The sequence below is a fragment of the Oncorhynchus mykiss genome, chromosome 20 (genome assembly GCF_013265735.2).
Source record: "Oncorhynchus mykiss isolate Arlee chromosome 20, USDA_OmykA_1.1, whole genome shotgun sequence".
Classification (NCBI taxonomy): Eukaryota; Metazoa; Chordata; class Actinopteri; order Salmoniformes; family Salmonidae; genus Oncorhynchus; species Oncorhynchus mykiss.
The window spans coordinates 31,726,678-31,745,911 of NC_048584.1; the positions used below are offsets into that span (position 1 = coordinate 31,726,678).

At 43.9% G+C, this 19,234-nt stretch overlaps 1 protein-coding gene across 2 annotated transcripts in view; it reads right to left on the bottom strand.

Moving 5' to 3' along the window:
* Positions 1-8,178: 8,178 nt before the first annotated feature.
* LOC110499326 (proteasome activator complex subunit 4B) overlaps positions 8,179-19,234 on the bottom strand; it is a 71,803-nt gene continuing 60,747 nt past the window's right edge. For both annotated transcript variants that reach the window (XM_036956186.1, XM_036956185.1), the window contains 5 exons: positions 17,925-18,080; positions 12,769-12,931; positions 12,132-12,265; positions 11,499-11,640; positions 8,179-10,068 (listed from right to left, as the gene is read on the bottom strand). In XM_036956186.1, coding sequence (XP_036812081.1) covers positions 11,506-11,640; positions 12,132-12,265; positions 12,769-12,931; positions 17,925-18,080 — 588 coding nt within the window. In that variant the 3' untranslated portion in view covers positions 8,179-10,068; positions 11,499-11,505. The remainder of the gene's footprint in view (positions 10,069-11,498; positions 11,641-12,131; positions 12,266-12,768; positions 12,932-17,924; positions 18,081-19,234) is intronic.

A 19,234-nucleotide genomic window follows, 5' to 3' on the forward strand; every position in this document is an offset into this window, starting at 1 on the left:
AGCATGCGCAGACCAGCTGGCCGGTGTGTTTACGGACATATTCAATCAATCCCTATACCAGTCTGCTGTTCCCACATGCTTCAAGAGGGCCACCATTGTTCCTGTTCCCAAGAAAGCTAAGGTAACTGAGCTAAATGACTACCGCCCCGTAGCACTCACATCCGTCATCATGAAGTGCTTTGAGAGACTAGTCAAGGACCATATCACCTCCACCCTACCTGACACCCTAGACCCACTCCAATTTGCTTACCGCCCAAATAGGTCCACAGACGATGCAATCTCAACCACACTGCACACTGCCCTAACCCATCTGGACAAGAGGAATACCTATGTGAGAATGCTGTTCATCGACTACAGCTCGGCATTCAACACCATAGTACCCTCCAAGCTCGTCATCAAGCTCGAGACCCTGGGTCTCGACCCCGCCCTGTGCAACTGGGTACTGGACTTCCTGACGGGCCGCCCCCAGGTGGTGAGGGTAGGCAACAACATCTCCTCCCCGCTGATCCTCAACACTGGGGCCCCACAAGGTTGCGTTCTGAGCCCTCTCCTGTACTCCCTGTTCACCCACGACTGCGTGGCCACGCACGCCTCCAACTCAATCATCAAGTTTGCGGACGACACAACAGTGGTAGGCTTGATTACCAACAACGATGAGACGGCCTACAGGGAGGAGGTGAGGGCCCTCGGAGTGTGGTGTCAGGAAAACAACCTCACACTCAACGTCAACAAAACTAAGGAGATGATTGTGGACTTCAGGAAACAGCAGAGGGAACACCCCCCTATCCACATCGATGGAACAGTAGTGGAGAGGGTAGCAAGTTTTAAGTTCCTCGGCATACACATCACAGACAAACTGAATTGGTCCACTCACACAGACAGCATCGTGAAGAAGGCGCAGCAGCGCCTCTTCAACCTCAGGAGGCTGAAGAAATTCGGCTTGTCACCAAAAGCACTCACAAACTTCTACAGATGCACAATCGAGAGCATCCTGGCGGGCTGTATCACCGCCTGGTATGGCAACTGCACCGCCCTCAACCGTAAGGCTCTCCAGAGGGTAGTGAGGTCTGCACAACGCATCACCGGGGGCAAACTACCTGCCCTCCAGGACACCTACACCACCCGATGTCACAGGAAGGCCATAAAGATCATCAAGGACATCAACCACCCGAGCCACTGCCTGTTCACCCCGCTATCATCCAGAAGGCGAGGTCAGTACAGGTGCATCAAAGCTGGGACCGAGAGACTGAAAAACAGCTTCTATCTCAAGGCCATCAGACTGTTAAACAGCCACCACTAACACTGAGTGGCTGCTGCCAACACACTGACACTGACTCAACTCCAGCCACTTTAATAATGGGAACTGATGGGAAATGATGTAAATATATCACTAGCCACTTTAAACAATGCTACCTTATATAAATGTTACTTACCCTACATTATTCATCTCATATGCATACGTATATACTGTACTCTATATCATCGACGGTATCCTTATGTAATACATGTATCACTAGCCACTTTATACTATACTATGCCACTTTGTTTACATACTCATCTCATTTGTACATACTGTACCGGATACCATCTACTGTATCTTGCCTATGCTGCTCTGTACCATCACTCATTCATATATCCTTATGTACATATTCTTTATCCCCTTACACTGTGTACAAGACAGTAGTTTTGGAATTGTTAGTTAGATTACTTGTTATTACTGCATTGTCGGAACTAGAAGCACAAGCATTTCGCTACACTCGCATTAACATCTGCTAACCATGTGTATGTGACAAATAAAATTTGATTTGATTTGATTTGATTTGATTTGATATTTTCCTTCAAAAGGTGCTGTTCACCTTTATGGATCTTCAACTTGACCTGAAAATCAGAGGAGTAATTCCAGAACTCCTGCTGCTAATTGTCTAACCTTAATCTTGAGGAATTGATATGATTATTTACGTTATACAATGTAATATAACGTCTGTACATAGAACACTATAAAATTAAGAATTTCTAATATACTGTATGTTTTTTGGCAGGAGCGCACTGGACACATTACACTTGCAAAATATTTATTGAAATCATAGAAAATGTATGAGACTCACAAATACTGTATTATTATGAAGAGACATATATCAGTGTAAAAAAAAGATTCCAGTCAGTTCAACAATGTCAATAACACTTTGGGATCAGTACCGTTACGTATCTCTCTATTCTTCACACTTTTCCCTCTGGAATAGGATACATATCTTTATATTCCTGGGTAGAGTCAATGGGGGTTATTCTATACCGTAACTTTTTTTCCACCTAAAAAAAATAACAGTTCAATACCGCATGATATTCAGAAAATGAGCATCTGTTTACTCTCTGGTGTCTTGTAGTAACAGTAATGGTGGTATAACAATATAGTGACCCCTTAGTATCACTTACCTATATGCCCAAACCCTCTCCAGGTTAGACTGAAGGTGCAGTAGCTGATCAAGCAATGAATTAACACATCAAGGTGGTAAGTTAGTCTGAAGGTATGGGTATCTGATGCACTGAGGTGCTCTCAAAATCTGGCAGAACCGCAAGACTATGTTGGACCACTGAGATAAAGCCTATTAGCACTAGCTTGGGGAGCCAAGCAAAGGTTATTCATCACATTAGACTGAAGGGATGGGTATCTGATCGATCAATCAATCATAGTGGTTAGTTAGACTGAAGGTATGGGTATCTTATGGGCAGAGGTGCTCTCAACATCCTGCAGCATCTCTGGTGGGTGTGACAGTGCATGGCAACATAGGACTTAGCTAACCCAAAGGCTGTACATGTTTAGAACAATAATTTGTTTTGTGCAATGACAGTCAGCGATTAGACCAAATGGATTTGCTCGATTCACCTGGAGGGCTAGATGGGCAGAGTTTGCAGTTTTTGGACTTTTCTATTGGTTTCCTAAGCCAGGCAAGCTCAAACAGGCAGACCACAGAACCAAATAGATCCAAAGCAAAACTGGGGACAGACAGGGCCCAGGGTCTTAGCTGAAGCAAGAGAGAAGAACGAAGCAAAGAACAGAAAGAAGTAAATACAATCTACTCACCTGAGTACAGAAAGAGCACCAACGTGAACATCAGCGCCATCACTCAGCATATACTCATATCACAGAACGATAAGGTCAGGATCATGAAGTGGAAGTTGGTGTGGAACTTGCGGAAGGCCGGGTTGAAGGGGTGGAACACCACCAGGTTGAAACCAGACAGAAGATAAAGATGAGGAGCAGGGAGTAGCTCAGTGTAGCCTTGTGGATCAGGGCCCAACCAATGGAGGAAGAGGAGAGGAACCTAAAAGGAGGCAGATGACAAGGAGGAAGAGGTGAAGGAGGAGGAGAATAAGGAGTAAGAGAAGAAGATTTTAGATATACTTTCCTTACATTCCACAGAAATTTATATTTTGCTTTTCAACCCACTCACTCACTCACTCACAGACACACACGCACGCATGCATGCACACACACACACAAGCACACACCCCTTACAGAAAAAACACATAATTTCACATGTTAAATGTTTTCCGAACACTTCACGTGATCAGGTTCTTTTTTTTTTAAGTTCTTTTTTAGTTATTTAAAGCTTTGAATGGGTCGATTGGGTTCTGGAGGTGTGTGGTTACAGCAATTGCGCAGGGTTGGTGTGGCTTGTGGTAGTGGGGCCCAATGTGATATCTTTTCATGGGGCCCAATGTGGTAGGCACCCATGCCTACCACATTTGCATGTATCCGTTTGTTCGTCTGAATGCTCTGTGATGTAAAAGCATTTCAATGTCAAGAGAGTAAATGGGTCATCATGGTCATTTAATTACGTATGATGAAAACCAATACAATAGCCTACTGAAGGTTTCCTCTCTCCATCCCTGCCTAATCCCAGCTACAGGCATTACAAAGGAAAAAGTATTCCTTCACAGGTGATGATCAGAAGCAATAAGACCATATAGGCTATCTATTCTGAATGCAACCTAATATTGCGGGCTACTTGAAAAAGCGCATCTAGAAAAATGATAGACTTGATGTGTAGGCTAGAGAAAACAAAATGCGAAAATGTACATCGTTGATATATAACCCGTACATTTTCATATTTGGAATTGGAAACTTACCGCCCGCCTCCATAACAACCACATTTTTATTCACACTATATCATAAAAAAAGTATGTTTTTTTATTTTCTTGTTAATGTGATCCCCCCAAAATATCCTGGAGAAGACGGCGGCGCGCTGTACATCGACAAGAAGTGGGAGATGAGTGTGTGAAGTCATGGGAGACGTGCGGCGCCTGATACCACCTCGGGATGTCCACCTTTAGCTCGAACGTCTCACTCTAATGGACAAATCCAAATTTACTGGGGGGTAGGGTGGTGTCCTAAAAACCACCCTGTGTTTATAAACGTGAATATGGACTTAGCCAATTAGCATGCTTTTGTGGCACAGCTGATGCCAAGCAGGGCTGACCACCACGAACAAGCGCACTCTCCCTGCCCACCCTCCCTGCTTGTTCCATTAGTCCTACACTATGATCATAGCCAGCTGCAGACAATGATCAGCTAGGGGGGAAATCAGATTGAACATTTTGATGTTATATTTTTAAGTACATCAAATATATGCAACACATTTTCCACCAACAGGTTTCTGTGCCAATGCAACACACAACCAATAAACAAACCATACCAACTTCAGGCACTTCAACATTATGGTTTGCGTTTTCAACACCACAATAAATAGACAATCTCAACAAACATAAAATACACCCCTCCCTACCTTGTAGGACTACCCAGTATGGAATCCTGGACTTGACAATCTCCACATCATTAAACTTTTTGGTGTTTTGTAACAGATGTCTCTTTATATTTATCAAATGGCCGCTGCAAAGTTTGCAATGGATTTTATTTGTCAGTTAAAAAATATATACATACAGTACAAATATTTGTTTAAGTGACTGGGATTGTACAATAAAGTCGAACATACTATATATCCATTGTTGACCCTACTTTTTACATAAATACATATACAATTGCATAGACACAGACACATTACAGAGTTAATGTGAAATGAATATGGTTGATTTTTAAGGTTAGGGAGAAGTGGTTAAGGTTAGGGAGAAGTGCAGTGAATAGTGACACTTTTTAGGACGTCAATATAAATGAATGTATTTATGGTTGTTCGTAATTTTGTCTTGTCTTTTAATCATTATATGTGTTATTGTTTTTACCATCGCGACCACTTTGGAAACAAGCGTTTTAATGAATACTTTCAAGTGATTTCCTCTGGGTCCATGTTTTACATTTTGTTGTATATGCCTGTTACCCAAAATAAATTCAATTCAATAGACCAAAATAGTTTTTACTGTTCACACACTAGCAATCTTTTGACATTCTTTTAAAAAGTGTTTATGGTTGCTATGGCTTTGAGTTGCTGTGGTAGTTTGTTCCACTCAACAGTACCAATATATGTTCTTACCAGATAAGACTCATATTTCGAACAGTGAATATTAGAGTCTCTGGCATTATGCTGGTGGACATCTAACAAATGAAAAATAGTTGGATAGATATCTGGGGGCTGAGTCCGTGATAATTCTGTGGACCAGACCTAAATTAATACTACTATTTTTCCCCCACAGATAGCCAGCCTAGCTTAAAATGTTCTACCTCCAGATTAGTATGAAGGGGGAGTTTCAGTACACTTGTTACAAGCTTGTTCTGGCTTACTCTTTAAATGTTTGTGGCTGCTGGTGAACCATAATCTACAAGCATAATCAAAGTAACACTGGACTAGGGCACTTGACAGAGTCTTTAGGGTGTCTATGGCTAGGTTCCCATCCAACTGGTAAACAAAAAAATAATCTGCATAGTGTTTCCATCAAATTGACTTGTTGAGGATAAAAGTCTTTGATCAAATACGTGGTATAGGTCAACTTAACTTTTGCGGTTAAATTCCCATGTACTGAATAAAAAAATACAAGTTAAATGGGTTTCCATTGCATTTTCAAATCTAGGCCTACTGATGGTTCCGTCACTAAAATGTTGATTAGGTATGGTGAATGTGCCCACTCTGGTATTGGCACATGCGCTCTAGCAAACAGCTCGCAGATACAGCGCAGGTATAGCCTACATGAGATTTTTATTTGTCAAACGGCAGCCAAGCAACGATCATCATGTCACCAGAATAAGACCCTCAATATTTATTGAAAGGAGCATCAAGTTCATCACTGTGCACTTTCACCACCATATGACGTTAAACATGTATTTAATCTAGCCTAATAAACTGCATGTTGTGACAATTTCATGTACAGATAAATATTTAAGCAGTTAGATTAAACAACTCCACTGTGAAATATATATTTTTTAATTAAACGTATGGAAACAGGTGAATTAACACTCAGTTAGCAGGCTCAAGCAAGCTAAAACCCACATGGTAGCAAAAACTAACTAGTAGAAATTGTTAACTAGTTAGAAATTATTTAAACACTTTGCTGTAGGCTACTATTTACTAGCTAACAAATGTGTCATATAAAATATATTCACCCCACCCAGTATTGTAATCAAAACTTAGCAGAAAGCATGTAATCCTTGGCTCAGACAGTGTAGTGGTGTGGGCTCAATAGCATCTCATTAGTATGCAAGATCTTGAGAATCAGCTGTACATGTGATGGAAGAATGCAGAAGGTTGTAATTCCCTTGAATTGGGGATAGTTTAACCAAAATATGCCACAAGACCTTGAATTGCCTTGTGTATCCCACAAAAAGGTTCCCTTGATAAGCTATCTAAATTCTCGGGCTTACTGTTATGGAAAAATTCTGGAAATGTACCGACCCTTTGCAACCCTGTCAAGCCATTTTGAGGATGCTGGAATCATATTTTGGACACACGGGCGCATGCCTACAGGAGACCTTTGAAGTAGCCTAATCAGATTATAACATTGTGACTGGTTGTGTTTATGCCACATATAAAAGTTACATTTTAAAAGTGAAATGACAAATATTTAGGCTATATTGAAGCACTAGGTTCTAGGTGCGTAAAGAATAGGCTGCTCAGATTGGAGAAGAGGCAGAGTGCACATTAAGCTTTCCTGAATAACTGGGCCAGCCAGGAGCATGTGTGGCCACACTATTATAGGACGATTTGGGAGAATGAAGATCTGCAACAGATTGCACATATCAGTTCTAGAAGTAAAAATACAGCCAGACTGGCCTGCAGTCGACTGATTCAAATGGAGTGAAAAATTCAAATCATAGGGCTTTTGAGCCATTATTTACATTAACTGCAGCTTCGAGTACAAGTTTGCCCTCACTTGAAAACAATACAACTGTTCATTGCATTGTGGTGTTAGTCTAGGTGGGATAATTGTATTGTCCCTTAAGATCAATAGGTGAGCTTTTTGAGCCACGTGTCATGTCTTCACCGTTCCTTCATGAGCAATTTTTTTGCAGATCTGACAAACGATCCACCTACCACTAATGTCACGATGAATGGTGGATAGAGGGCCTGGATGGACAGACAATTTTGACCTGTGGTATTGTAAAGGTTAGCACGTGGAAAAGCGTAGTGCATAAGGGAAGTACCACCTTGATATAGAGGTGCATTCAAGTAAATTAGGACATATGTCAAGGATGGAAGAAATTATATAGGAAAACATGCAAAATGGTGAATGTAAACCAGGGAAAAACGCACTACCCTCCCCTGTACCCAATAAAAACAAAACACTCCCCTATTTTGCCCCCCCCCCAATATACATTTCCAACTGTCCCTAATGAAATCAAAAGAATAACAAACCCATTCACATGGGAGAATAAGTCACACCATTTAGTCTAGAAATACCTTGGGAACAATGGGGTCCGACTAATTCTTGAATCCCCTCTGTAGGTTACAGTGGCTTTGTTATATAGGCTACCACCTGTACATTGAGACCCAACTCCTAGACCTTGGTGTAAGATAAAAGGACCCTCTCAACTTGGTACAGTAAAACCAGTCAAAGTGCTACTTTATATTGCACTGCATATCCAAGACATGTCTACTTGATATGAATGTATGGGCACTGTACCATATTTTCTAATGTCAATTGCTGCCCTATTGATGAGGATGCATATGGCCCCAGCTGTGACTAACTTCAATATGAGTCATCTCAAAACCAACTGGCACAGACACACACTAGAAATGTGTTACAAGCAACCCATTTATTTATTTTCTTCATTAAATATAAGCAAACAGTACATCTAAAATAAAAATAAATCAATGCAGTTTTAGCACTACACTATACATGAGTGAAGTACTAAACTGCACCGATGCTTCAATGAGACTAGCTTTTCAAGTCTTCATGGATAAACAAAACATTGAACAAAAAATAACTCTCACTAGAATTTAAAAAAAAGAATGGAGAATAATATTGTATTGTAGAGTAGAGGAAGGGGTGTGATGCTAAGGTGGTAGACAGAAGGTTTGGTTATTCCTTGGGCCTGTTTACCGGACACTGATTTAGCCTAGTCCTGGACTTTGGCTTTTTTGTCCCGGAAAAGCCTTGTTTCAATGGAGACTCTCCAATTATCTGTGTCAAGGAATTACCAGTCCCTTGGGGTTCTGAGAGGTGTTTAGACACACGCCATGACGATAAACTGTGCTCATCAGCTCCACACAGCACACACATACAGCCTTGGGGAATGAACACACACAATCACTCCATCTATACCATTGACAATGAGAGAGCAGGATGAAATCAAAAGCTCTGTCACTAAAAAGCTGAACAACCCATTTACTCACAAACCAAAACTCTAAGAATAATAACATCAGCACTTCAACAACCAATAAATAAATAAATACATGTTTGTGCATTTATGTTATATACATATGCTATATACACATTATAAAATATGCACATATCATATATAGATTAAACAATGTACACAAACGTCATGTACGTAAATGTGTGTGGCAGGTTCAAATCTAATTCCCAAAATGGCACCCTATTCCCTATATAGTGCACTACATTTGACCAGAGCCCTATGGGCCGTAGTCAAAAGTAGTGCACTAAACAAATAGGCTACCATTTGGGATACATTCTCAATCTAATCTAAACGCATACAGACTGTGGCTAAGAACACGTCACTATAGGAGAACTGGGACAGTACGGTTTCCCTCTACTGGGATAATACAGTTAGTTGGCTCAGAGTTGATAACATTGAGGGGATTTTGTGCTGAGAGCAATAGGACGGGGGGGGGGGGACAGGGAATAGCTCTGGTCCAGGGCGTAGCGTGCACTCCTCCACAAGTAGTGGTGCATTAGTGGAGGAACGCACACTACACCTTGGACCAGAGGTAGGGTATCATCAAGCATTCCACATAAACACACGCAAGCAAATAAAGAAAATAAAAATGTAAGAAAAACTGTACAGTAGTATTACAAACCGCAGGACAATCATCCCTGCTATGGTTTATCCTTAAATATTAAGTATAGTAAAAATGTAAATCAGCGCTAAATACACAACCTTTATTCCATCCATTCAATCATCACGCAATCGTGTTCCCCCTGTCCCCCCTTTTCAGGGTCCTCAGGGTCCATCATGAAAAAAAATGAAAAAAGGACCCCCCCCCCCCCTCCACCCCACACACAAAAAACAAGCGGTCCTTAATGGACAAGTCCCAGGTAGTTCCTCCCCGTTTTTCATTCTATTGTCTTCTGTTTGATGCCTAATGAATACGACCCAGATGTTGTCCGTTGGTCTGGCCAGAGTGCAGGGTCCTGGATGTGAGGGCTTGGTCTACCCTCATGCAGGCTGGTGTGTTCTGTTCTGGGCCTGTATTCACAGTGTCTCAGAGTAGAGGTACTGATCGAGAATCAGGTCGCCCTGTCCATATAATGGTATTCAATATGATCCTAGATCAGCAATCCTACTCTAAACCGCTTCTTGAATATGGGCCTGTTCTGTTCAGTCTGAGACCTTCCTAGTCTAATGCCAGAGTGAGGAATTGTCAAAAGGCTCAGAGAGGCCATCGAGGATAACGTTCCTCCATTAAGAAAACATAAACATCTCCTGAAAGTTGCACCAGGACCCTAAAGAGAGACAGAATGGATAGCGGGATTAATGCTTGGCTCTAAAGAGACAGAATGCATAGCACAACTAATGCTTGGCCATAAATAGAGACAGAATGGATAGTGAGATTATTGCTTGGGCCTCGAGACAGAATGGATAGTGGGATTAATGGTTGGCACTAAAGAGAGACAGAATGGATAGGGGGATTAATGCTTGGCCCTAACGAGAGACAGAATGGATAGCGAGAGTAATGCTTGGCCCTAACGAGAGACAGAATGGATAGCGAGAGTAATGCTTGGCCCTAACGAGAGACAGAATGGATAGCGAGAGTAATGCTTGGCCCTAAAGAGAGACAGAATGGATAGTGGGATTAATGCTTGGCCCTAAAGAGAGACAGAATGGATAGTGGGATTAATGCTTGGCCCTAACGAGAGACAGAATGGATAGCGAGAGTAATGCTTGGCCCTAACGAGAGACAGAATGGATAGCGAGAGTAATGCTTGGCCCTAAAGAGAGACAGAATGGATAGTGGGATTAATGCTTGGCCCTAAAGAGAGACAGAATGGATAGTGGGATTAATGCTTGGCCCTAAAGAGAGACAGAATGGATAGTGGGATTAATGCTTGGCCCTAAAGAGAGACAGAATGGATAGTAGGATTAATGCTTGGCCCTAAAGAGAGGCAGAATGGATAGTGGGATTAATGCTTGGTACCTTGTGTTGTTTATAATGTAATTTGTTTTGGGATTTTTCCACCCAAGCATACGTTTGAATTGTGTGTGTGTGCATATGTACCATGGATCTAGGTTTAGTATCAGGGAGAGAACAGCAGGTGTGTGGGTGCTACTGTTAGCTGCTGTGTGTGTACCAGGTATCTAGGTTTAGTATCAGGGAGAGACCAGCAGGTTTGTGGGTGTTACTGTTAGCTGCTGTGTGTGTACCAGGTATCTAGGTTTAGTATCAGGGAGAGACCAGCAGGTTAGTGGGTGTTACTGTTAGCTGCTGTGTGTGTACCAGCTATCTAGGTTTAGTATCAGGGAGAGACCAGCAGGTTTGTGGGTGCTACTGTTAGCTGCTGTGTGTGTACCAGGTATCTAGGTTTAGTATCAGGGCGAGACCAGCAGGTGTGTGGGTGCTACTGTTAGCTGCTGTGTGTGTACCGGGTATCTAGGTTTAGTATCAGGGAGAGACCAGCAGGTGTGTAGGTGCTACTGTTAGCTGCTGTGTGTGTACCGGGTATCTAGGTTTAGTATCAGGGAGAGACCAGCAGGTGTGTGGGTGCTACTGTTAGCTGCTGTGTGTGTACCAGGTATCTAGGTTTAGTATCAGGGAGAGACCAGCAGGTGTGTGGGTGCTACTGTTAGCTGCTGTGTGTGTACCGGGTATCTAGGTTTAGTATCAGGGAGAGACCATCAGGTGTGTGGGTGTTACTGTTAGCTGCTGTGTGTGTACCAGGTATCTAGGCGTAATAGCAGGGAGAGACCAGCAGGTCGGTCAGAACCAGCAGCTGGTCGTCAGTGAACTGCTGTTTATGCTCCTGCCAGTTGTCATGATGAGTCCGTCTAAAGTTCGACAGGGTCTTCTTCACCGTCATCTGCAGGAGTAGACACAAGACGTATTCAGAAACAAGATGCCCGGGAATGGGGAGAGAGAGACACTTGTGTTTGGGGTACCCCTCATCTCTATAGGCTGTGTGTCGTTGAGGTGTGTGTGTTTGTGTGAGAGAGCAGTGTGTGTGTGTGTGTGTGTGTGTGTGTGTGTGTGTGTGTGTGTGTGTGTGTGTATATGTACAGTGCCTTGGGAAAGTATTCGGCCCCCTTGAACTTTGCGACCTTATGCCACATTTCAGGCTTCAAACATAAAGATATAAAACTGTATTTTTTTTGTGAAGAATCAACAACAAGTGGGACACAATCATGAAGTGGAACAACATTTATTGGATATTTCAAACTTTTTTAACAAATCAAAAACTGAAAAATACAGTTTTATATCTTTATGTTTGAAGCCTGAAATGTGGCAAAAGGTTGCAAAGTTCAAGGGGGCCGAATACTTTCGCAAGGCACTGCATGTGTTAGTCCTCCTCACCTCAATGGGCTGTGTGTCATTGAGGTGGGCACTGAGGTCCATCAGTAGTTGGGGCATCCAGGTGGGAACATCGTAGGGGCTGGACAGGATACAGGCACTCAGACCTAACACTCCAGCATGACGCCGCACCAGATCTACACACACAGGGAGGAAAAGACTATAAATGAGCATTGAAAACTGAGGTATAACAGGTTTAGTAAGGTCAAGGAAACTACAATCTAGAAGACCATCTAACTCAACTGTGTTCCAGGTAAGGCAATGGACCGTTGCATGTTGACCAGGGCTTCCCAAACCCGGTCCTCAGGAACACAAGGGGTGCACGTTCTGGCTTTCCCCCTAGCACTACACAGCTGATTCAAATAATCAACTATTCATCAAGCTTTGATCATTTGAATCAGATGTGTAGTGTTAAGGCAAAATCAAAGACCTATACCTCCTGGGGTCCCGAGGACCCGAGTTTGGGAAACGCTGATGTAGACAGTTGTTGTTCCAATATCCACACTAGCAATAGCACTTAGAATGAAGCTTTGCATTGGCCATTCTAGTGTAGATATTGAACCGAGCCAGTATGCTTGTAGCACTACCAGGAACAGTATGCGTTCTAAGTAAAGCATTGGAAAGTTGTGTTAGTAGCTACCTCCGGAGGGGATGGTGTCCACCACGGAGCCCAGCTCCCTCTTCCGCTTCTTGGGCAGGCGAGTCTTGCAGAGGGCCTCGAAGTGGCTCTGCATGGGGCCCTCTATGGACAGGAAGTTACACTGCAGGAAACCGCTCAGCGTGGTGGCAGCCATCTCCCTCACCTGGGGGACAGAGGGAGAACAGAGGTAGAGAAGGAAAGGTGGAAAGAGTTCATTATTTACACAATTTGACAGACAGTGTGTGTGTGTTGCCATATACAGTTGAAGTCAGAAGTTTACATACACCTTAGCCAAATACATTTAAACTCTGTTTTTCACAATTCCTGACATTTAATCCTAGTAAAAATTCCCTGTCTTAGGTCAGTCAGGATCCCCACTTTATTTTAAGAACGTGAAATGTCAGAGTAATATTAGAGAGAATGATTTATTTCAGCTTTTATTTATTTCATCACATTCCCAGTGGGTCAGAAGTGGGTCAAATTAGAATTTGGTAGCATTGCCTTTAAATTGCTTAACTTGGGTCAAACATTTCAGGTAGCCTTCAACAAGCTTCCCACAATAAGTTGGGTGAATTTTGGCCCATTCCTCCTGACAGAGCTGGTGTAACTGAGTCAGGTTTGTAGGCCTCCTTGCTCGCACACACCTTTTCAGTTCTGCACACACATTTTCTATAGGATTAAGGTCAGGGCTTTGTGATGGCCACTCCAATACCTTGACTTTGTTGTCCTTAAGCCATTTTGCTTCAACTTTGGAAGTATGCTTGGGGTCATTGTCCATTTGGAAGACCCATTTACGACCAATCTTTAACTTCCTGACTGATGTCTTGAGATGTTGCTTCCATCCTCATGATGCTATCTATTTTGTGAAGTGCACCAGTCCCTCTTGCAACAAAGCACACCCACAACATGATGCTGCCACCCCCGTGCTTCACGGTTGAGATGGTGTTCTTTGGCTTGCAAGCCTACCCCTTTTTCTTCCAAACATAACGATGGTCATTATGACCAAACAGTTCCATTTTTGTTTCATCAGACCAGAGGACATTTCTCCAAAAAGTATGATCTTTGTCCCCATGTGCAGTTGCAAACCGTAGTCTGGCTTTTTAATGGCAGATTTGGAGCAGTGGCTTCTTCCTTGCTGAGCGGCCTTTCAGGTTATGTCGATATAGGACTCGTTTTACTTTGGATATAGATACTTTTGTACCTGTTTCTTCCAGTATCTTCACAAGGTAATTTGCTGTTGTTCTGGGATTGATTTGCACTTTTCGCACCAAAGTACGTTCATCTCTAGGAGACAGAACACGTCTCGTTCCTGAGCGGTATGACGGCTGCGTGGTCCGATATACTTGCATACTATTATTTGTACAGATGAACATCTGGCATTTGGTACCTTCAGGCATTTGGAAATTGCTCCCAAGGATGAACCAGACTTGTGGAGGTCAACAACAAAACAATTCGGAGGTCTTGGCTGATTTCTTTTGATTTTTCCATGATGTCAAGCAAAGAGGCACTGAGTTTGAAGGCAGGCCTTGAAATAGGTCTACAGGTACACCTCCAATTGACTCACATGATGTCAATTAGCCTATCAGAAGCTTCTAAAGCCATGGCATCATTTTCTGGAATTTTCCAAGCTGTTTACAGGCACAGTCAACTTAGTGTATGTAAACGTCTGACCCATTGTGATACAGTGAATTATAAGTGAAATAATCTGTAAAGAATTGTTGGGAAAATGACTTGTGTCATGCACAAAGTAAATGTCCTAACCTACTTGCCAAAACTATAGTTTGTTAACAAGAAATTTGTGGAGTGGTTGAAAAACGAGTTTTAAGTGTATGTAAACTTCCGACTTCAACTGTACGGAGCTGGGTGGCGCAGTCTGTACTGACTACATCGGCTCAACTAAGAAGCTCTATCCAAATTCTCCTCCTCGCTGCCGCCTCAAAATGCATTGGAGAAGGTCCAAGGTCACTCCCCCTAAGACCTTCTACAATGCATTTTGAGGCGGCAGCGAGGAGGAGAATTTGGATAGAGCTTCTTAGTTGAGCCGAGGTAGTCAGTACAGACTGCGCCACCCAGCTCCGTACAGTTGAACAACACTGTTGAAAAGGAGATGGCAAGCGAGGAATCACAGGACTCATTTAAATGGAGCTAGAGAGAGAAGAGGAGAAAACTCCAGCCTCCCTGTTCTGTTGAGTGATTCAGTCTCACCATTGAGCGCACAAAGGCTCAGGACTGTTTTGTAGCTAGGCTGGGGAAGAGGTCAGAGGCTGTGTACTGTACGGTGGGCTGGGGAAGAGGTGGTTAGAGGCTGTGTACTGTACTGTGGGCTGGGGAAGAGGTCAGAGGCTGTGTACTGTAAGGTGGGCTGGGGAAGAGGAGGTTAGAGGCTGTGTACTGTAAGGTGGGCTGGGGAAGAGGTCAGAGGCTGTGTACTGTACTGTGGGCTGGCGAAGAGGTCAGAGGCTATGTACTGTATGGTAGGCTGGGGATGAAGAGGTTAGAGGCTGTGTACTGTACTGTGGGCTGGGGAAGAAGAGGTTAGAGGCTGTGTACTGTACTGTGGGCTGGGGAAGAGGAGGTTAGAGGCTGTGTACTGTACTGTGGGCTGGGGAAGAGGAGGTTAGAGGCTGTGTACTGTACTGTGGGCTGGGGAAGAGGAGGTTAGAGGCTATGTACTGTACGGTAGGCTGGGGAAGAAGAGGTTAGAGGCTGTGTACTGTACTGTGGGCTGGGGAAGAAGAGGTTAGAGACTGTGTACTGTACTGTGGGCTGGGGAAGAGGTCAGAGGCTGTGTACTATACGGTGGGCTGGCGAAGAGGTCAGAGACTGTGTACTGTACGGTAGGCTGGGGAAGAAGAGGTTAGAGGCTGTGTACCTTACAGTGGGCTGGGGAAGAGGAGGTTAGAGGCTGTGTACTGTACTGTGGGCTGGGGAAGAGGAGGTTAGAGGCTGTGTACTGTACTGTGGGCTGGGGAAGAGGAGGTCAGAGACTGTGTACTATACTGTGGGCTGGGGAAGAGGAGGTTAGAGGTTGTGTACTGTACTGTGGGCTGGGGAAGAGGAGGTTAGAGGTTGTGTACTGTACTGTGGGCTGGGGAAGAGGAGGTTAGAGGTTGTGTACTGTACTGTGGGCTGGGGAAGAGGAGGTTAGAGGTTGTGTACTGTACGGTGGGCTGGGAAAGAGGAGGTTAGAGGTTGTGTACTGTACTGTGGGCTGGGGAAGAGGAGGTTAGAGGCTATGTACTGTACGGTGGGCTGGGGAAGAGGAGGTTAGAGGTTGTGTACTGTACTGTGGGCTGGGGAAGAGGAGGTTAGAGGTTGTGTACTGTACTGTGGGCTGGGGAAGAGGAGGTTAGAGGTTGTGTACTGTACTGTGGGCTGGGGAAGAGGAGGTTAGAGGTTGTGTACTGTACTGTGGGCTGGGGAAGAGGAGGTTAGAGGCTGTGTACTGTACTGTGGGCTGGGGAAGAGGAGGATAGAGGCTGTGTACTGTACTGTGGGCTGGGGAAGAGGAGGTTGGAGGCTGTGTACTGTACTGTAGGCTGGGGAAGAGGAGGTCAGAGACTGTGTACTGTACTGTGGGCTGGGGAAGAGGAGGTTAGAGGCTGTGTACTGTACTGTGGGCTGGGGAAGAGGAGGTTAGAGGCTGTGTACTGTACTGTGGGCTGGGGAAGAGGAGGTCAGAGACTGTGTACTGTACTGTGGGCTGGGGAAGAGGAGGTCAGAGACTGTGTACTGTACTGTGGGCTGGGGAAGAGGAGGTTAGAGGCTGTGTACTCTACTGTGGGCTGGGGTAGAGGAGGTTAGAGGCTGTGTACTATACTGTGGGCTGGGAAAGAGGAGGTTAGAGGCTGTGTACTGTACTGTGGGCTGGGGAAGAGGAGGTTAGAGGCTGTGCACTATACTGTGGGCTGGGGAAGAGGAGGTTAGAGGCTGTGCACTATACTGTGGGCTGGGGAAGAAGAATCTAGGAATCTACAGCTGCAACCAGCATCAGGTCTTTAGTGTCGTTGGACTTCTCGTTAAAACATAATTATGAATAAGTTGTATACATGTGACTTCGCAGCTCCTGATCAGTATATGTATGTTATTAAACAGACACACACACAGTCCAACGTTTACACAACTGTATTAAACCCAATCCTGTCACTGATTGAGTGAACCAATTTATGTCGCCTAGCAACGAGAGGTGTCAAGCAGCCAAGGGAAGTCAATATATTAGGCTCTAGAGTAAGGCCGGTATAATTATGGACAATAACCGTGAACTCATTTTGTTGTTGTCATAATCGTCTTAATACACTCATTTTAGGAGAAGGCTGGATTCAACTTCAAATAGATATTGTTTACCCAATAGCAGTTCTTCCATTTTGACTTCAAATGGGTAAAGTTGTTTATCATTTTACGAGCAGAACGACACGGTCGTGAGGAGAAGGTTCATTTTCAAAAGTTCCAAGGTCGGCAAAACCATTTGTTTTTTAGACGTAAAGCTGCATTAAAAACATACCATTAAAACAAACCAGAACTACAATTACCATTCCCATTTGCATGACAATGAATCGTTACCTAAAATTCCATAATCGTCACAGCCCTCCCTAGAGGACAGTTGGATAGAAAGACAGAAATGGCTAAATCCATCTGTTCACCCCCTCCCCCTTAATATCCTCCACATAGCAACAGAATACTCCTGCAGCCAGTGGTTTCCATAGCAACAAGTGAGAGAGGGACCAGAGGGGGAGAAAGAGGAGGTAGACAGAGGGAGGAAGAGTGCCTAATCCCTACATACATAGAAGTGTAAAACAGGGAGGAAAGGGCCTGTGAGCACCCCCCCCACACTCTGACAGATTGCTCAGCAATTACACAATGTGATACACAATGTGATCTGTAACCAATAGGCCTACCTCCCCACACTGCTCTGTCCCCGCCCTTTCAGCCGTGATGCTATCTGGCATTAATCATTTTACATATCCATGTCTTTGTTCCGTATAATGATCACCCACTCATGCCTGTTCAACTCCTTTTCTACATTAATTTCCTGTGTGTCTGTACAGTACATGTCTGTGTGTGTGTGTACAGTATACGTCTGTGTCTGTGTGTGTCTACAGTATACGTCTGTGTGTGTGTGTGGTGTGTGTGTGTCTCTGCCTGTGTGTGTGCATTACCTCTAGCTGCTCGTCCTCCAGCAGGCGTATGACCAGTGCTCTGACGTCGTTGACGGCTCCCTGGTCGCTCAGGAAGGTGAACAGGTTGTAGAAGACCATGATCTGTAGGTACGTCAGAACCGTGTAGCGAGCATGCCACGAACTGCTGCCCGCAATCTGGAAGATAACGTAGAATGTTAATTACAAAACAACAACTATGGGTGTAAAGGTTCACCAAACCCCTGGTTTGGTACGCATCTGACGTTTTGGGGTCACGGTTCAGTGTCGGTACAGCAGGTTACATTTTTGGGGGTAAAACATGCAAAACTAAGAAAGGAATAGATGAGGCATAGAATGTAGGGCCCTATAACATGTTCAATTTACCCCCTAATTCAGTTATTCCACGTTTCAGATTTTCAGTCTCAAAATCAAACTTGTTTAATAGAAAAACAACACAATTGGAGGTTCTAAGCCCACAACAATGCTTCAACCCCATCAGGGGACAATTGGAGGTTCTAAGCCCACAACAATGTTTCAACCCCATCAGGAGACAATTGGAGGTTCTAAGCCCACAACAATGTTTCAACCCCATCAGGAGACAATTGGAGGTTCTAAGCCCACAACAATGTTTCAACCCCATCAGGAGACAATTGGAGGTTCTAAGCCCACAACAATGTTTCAACCCCATCAGGAGACAATTGGAGGTTCTAAGCCCACAACAATGTTTCAACCCCATGAGGAGACAATTGGAGGTTCTAAGCCCACAACAATGTTTCAACCCCATCAGGAGACAATTGGAGGTTCTAAGCCCACAACAATGCGTCAACCCCATCAGGAGACCATTTTGTGGTCTGGTGAAAATAAATATTGATTTTGGGGTTTAGATACCCTTGAACTTAACTGAAAACTCTTACTGACAGTTGTGGCTGCTTCGCGTGATGTATTGTTGTCTCTACCTTCTTGCCCATTGTGCTGTTGTCTGTGCCCAATAATGTTTGTACCATGTTTTGTGCTGCTACCACGTTGTTGTCATGTGTTTCTACCATGCTGTGTTGTCATGTGTTGCTGCCTTGCTATGTTGTTGTCTCAGGTTTCTCTGTAGGTAGTTTTGTGTTGTCTCTCGTGGGGATGTGTGTTTTGTCCTATATTTATATTCATATTTAATCGCAGCCCCCGTCCCCGCAGGAGGCATTTTGCCTTTTGGTAGGCTGTCATTGTAAATAAGAATTTGTTCTTAACGGACTTGCCTAGATAAATAAAGCAATGTAGTTGCACACCAGCAAGAGCCTTGCTTGGTTAGCGTTGTTTCTGTAGCACACGGGATTGCAGAG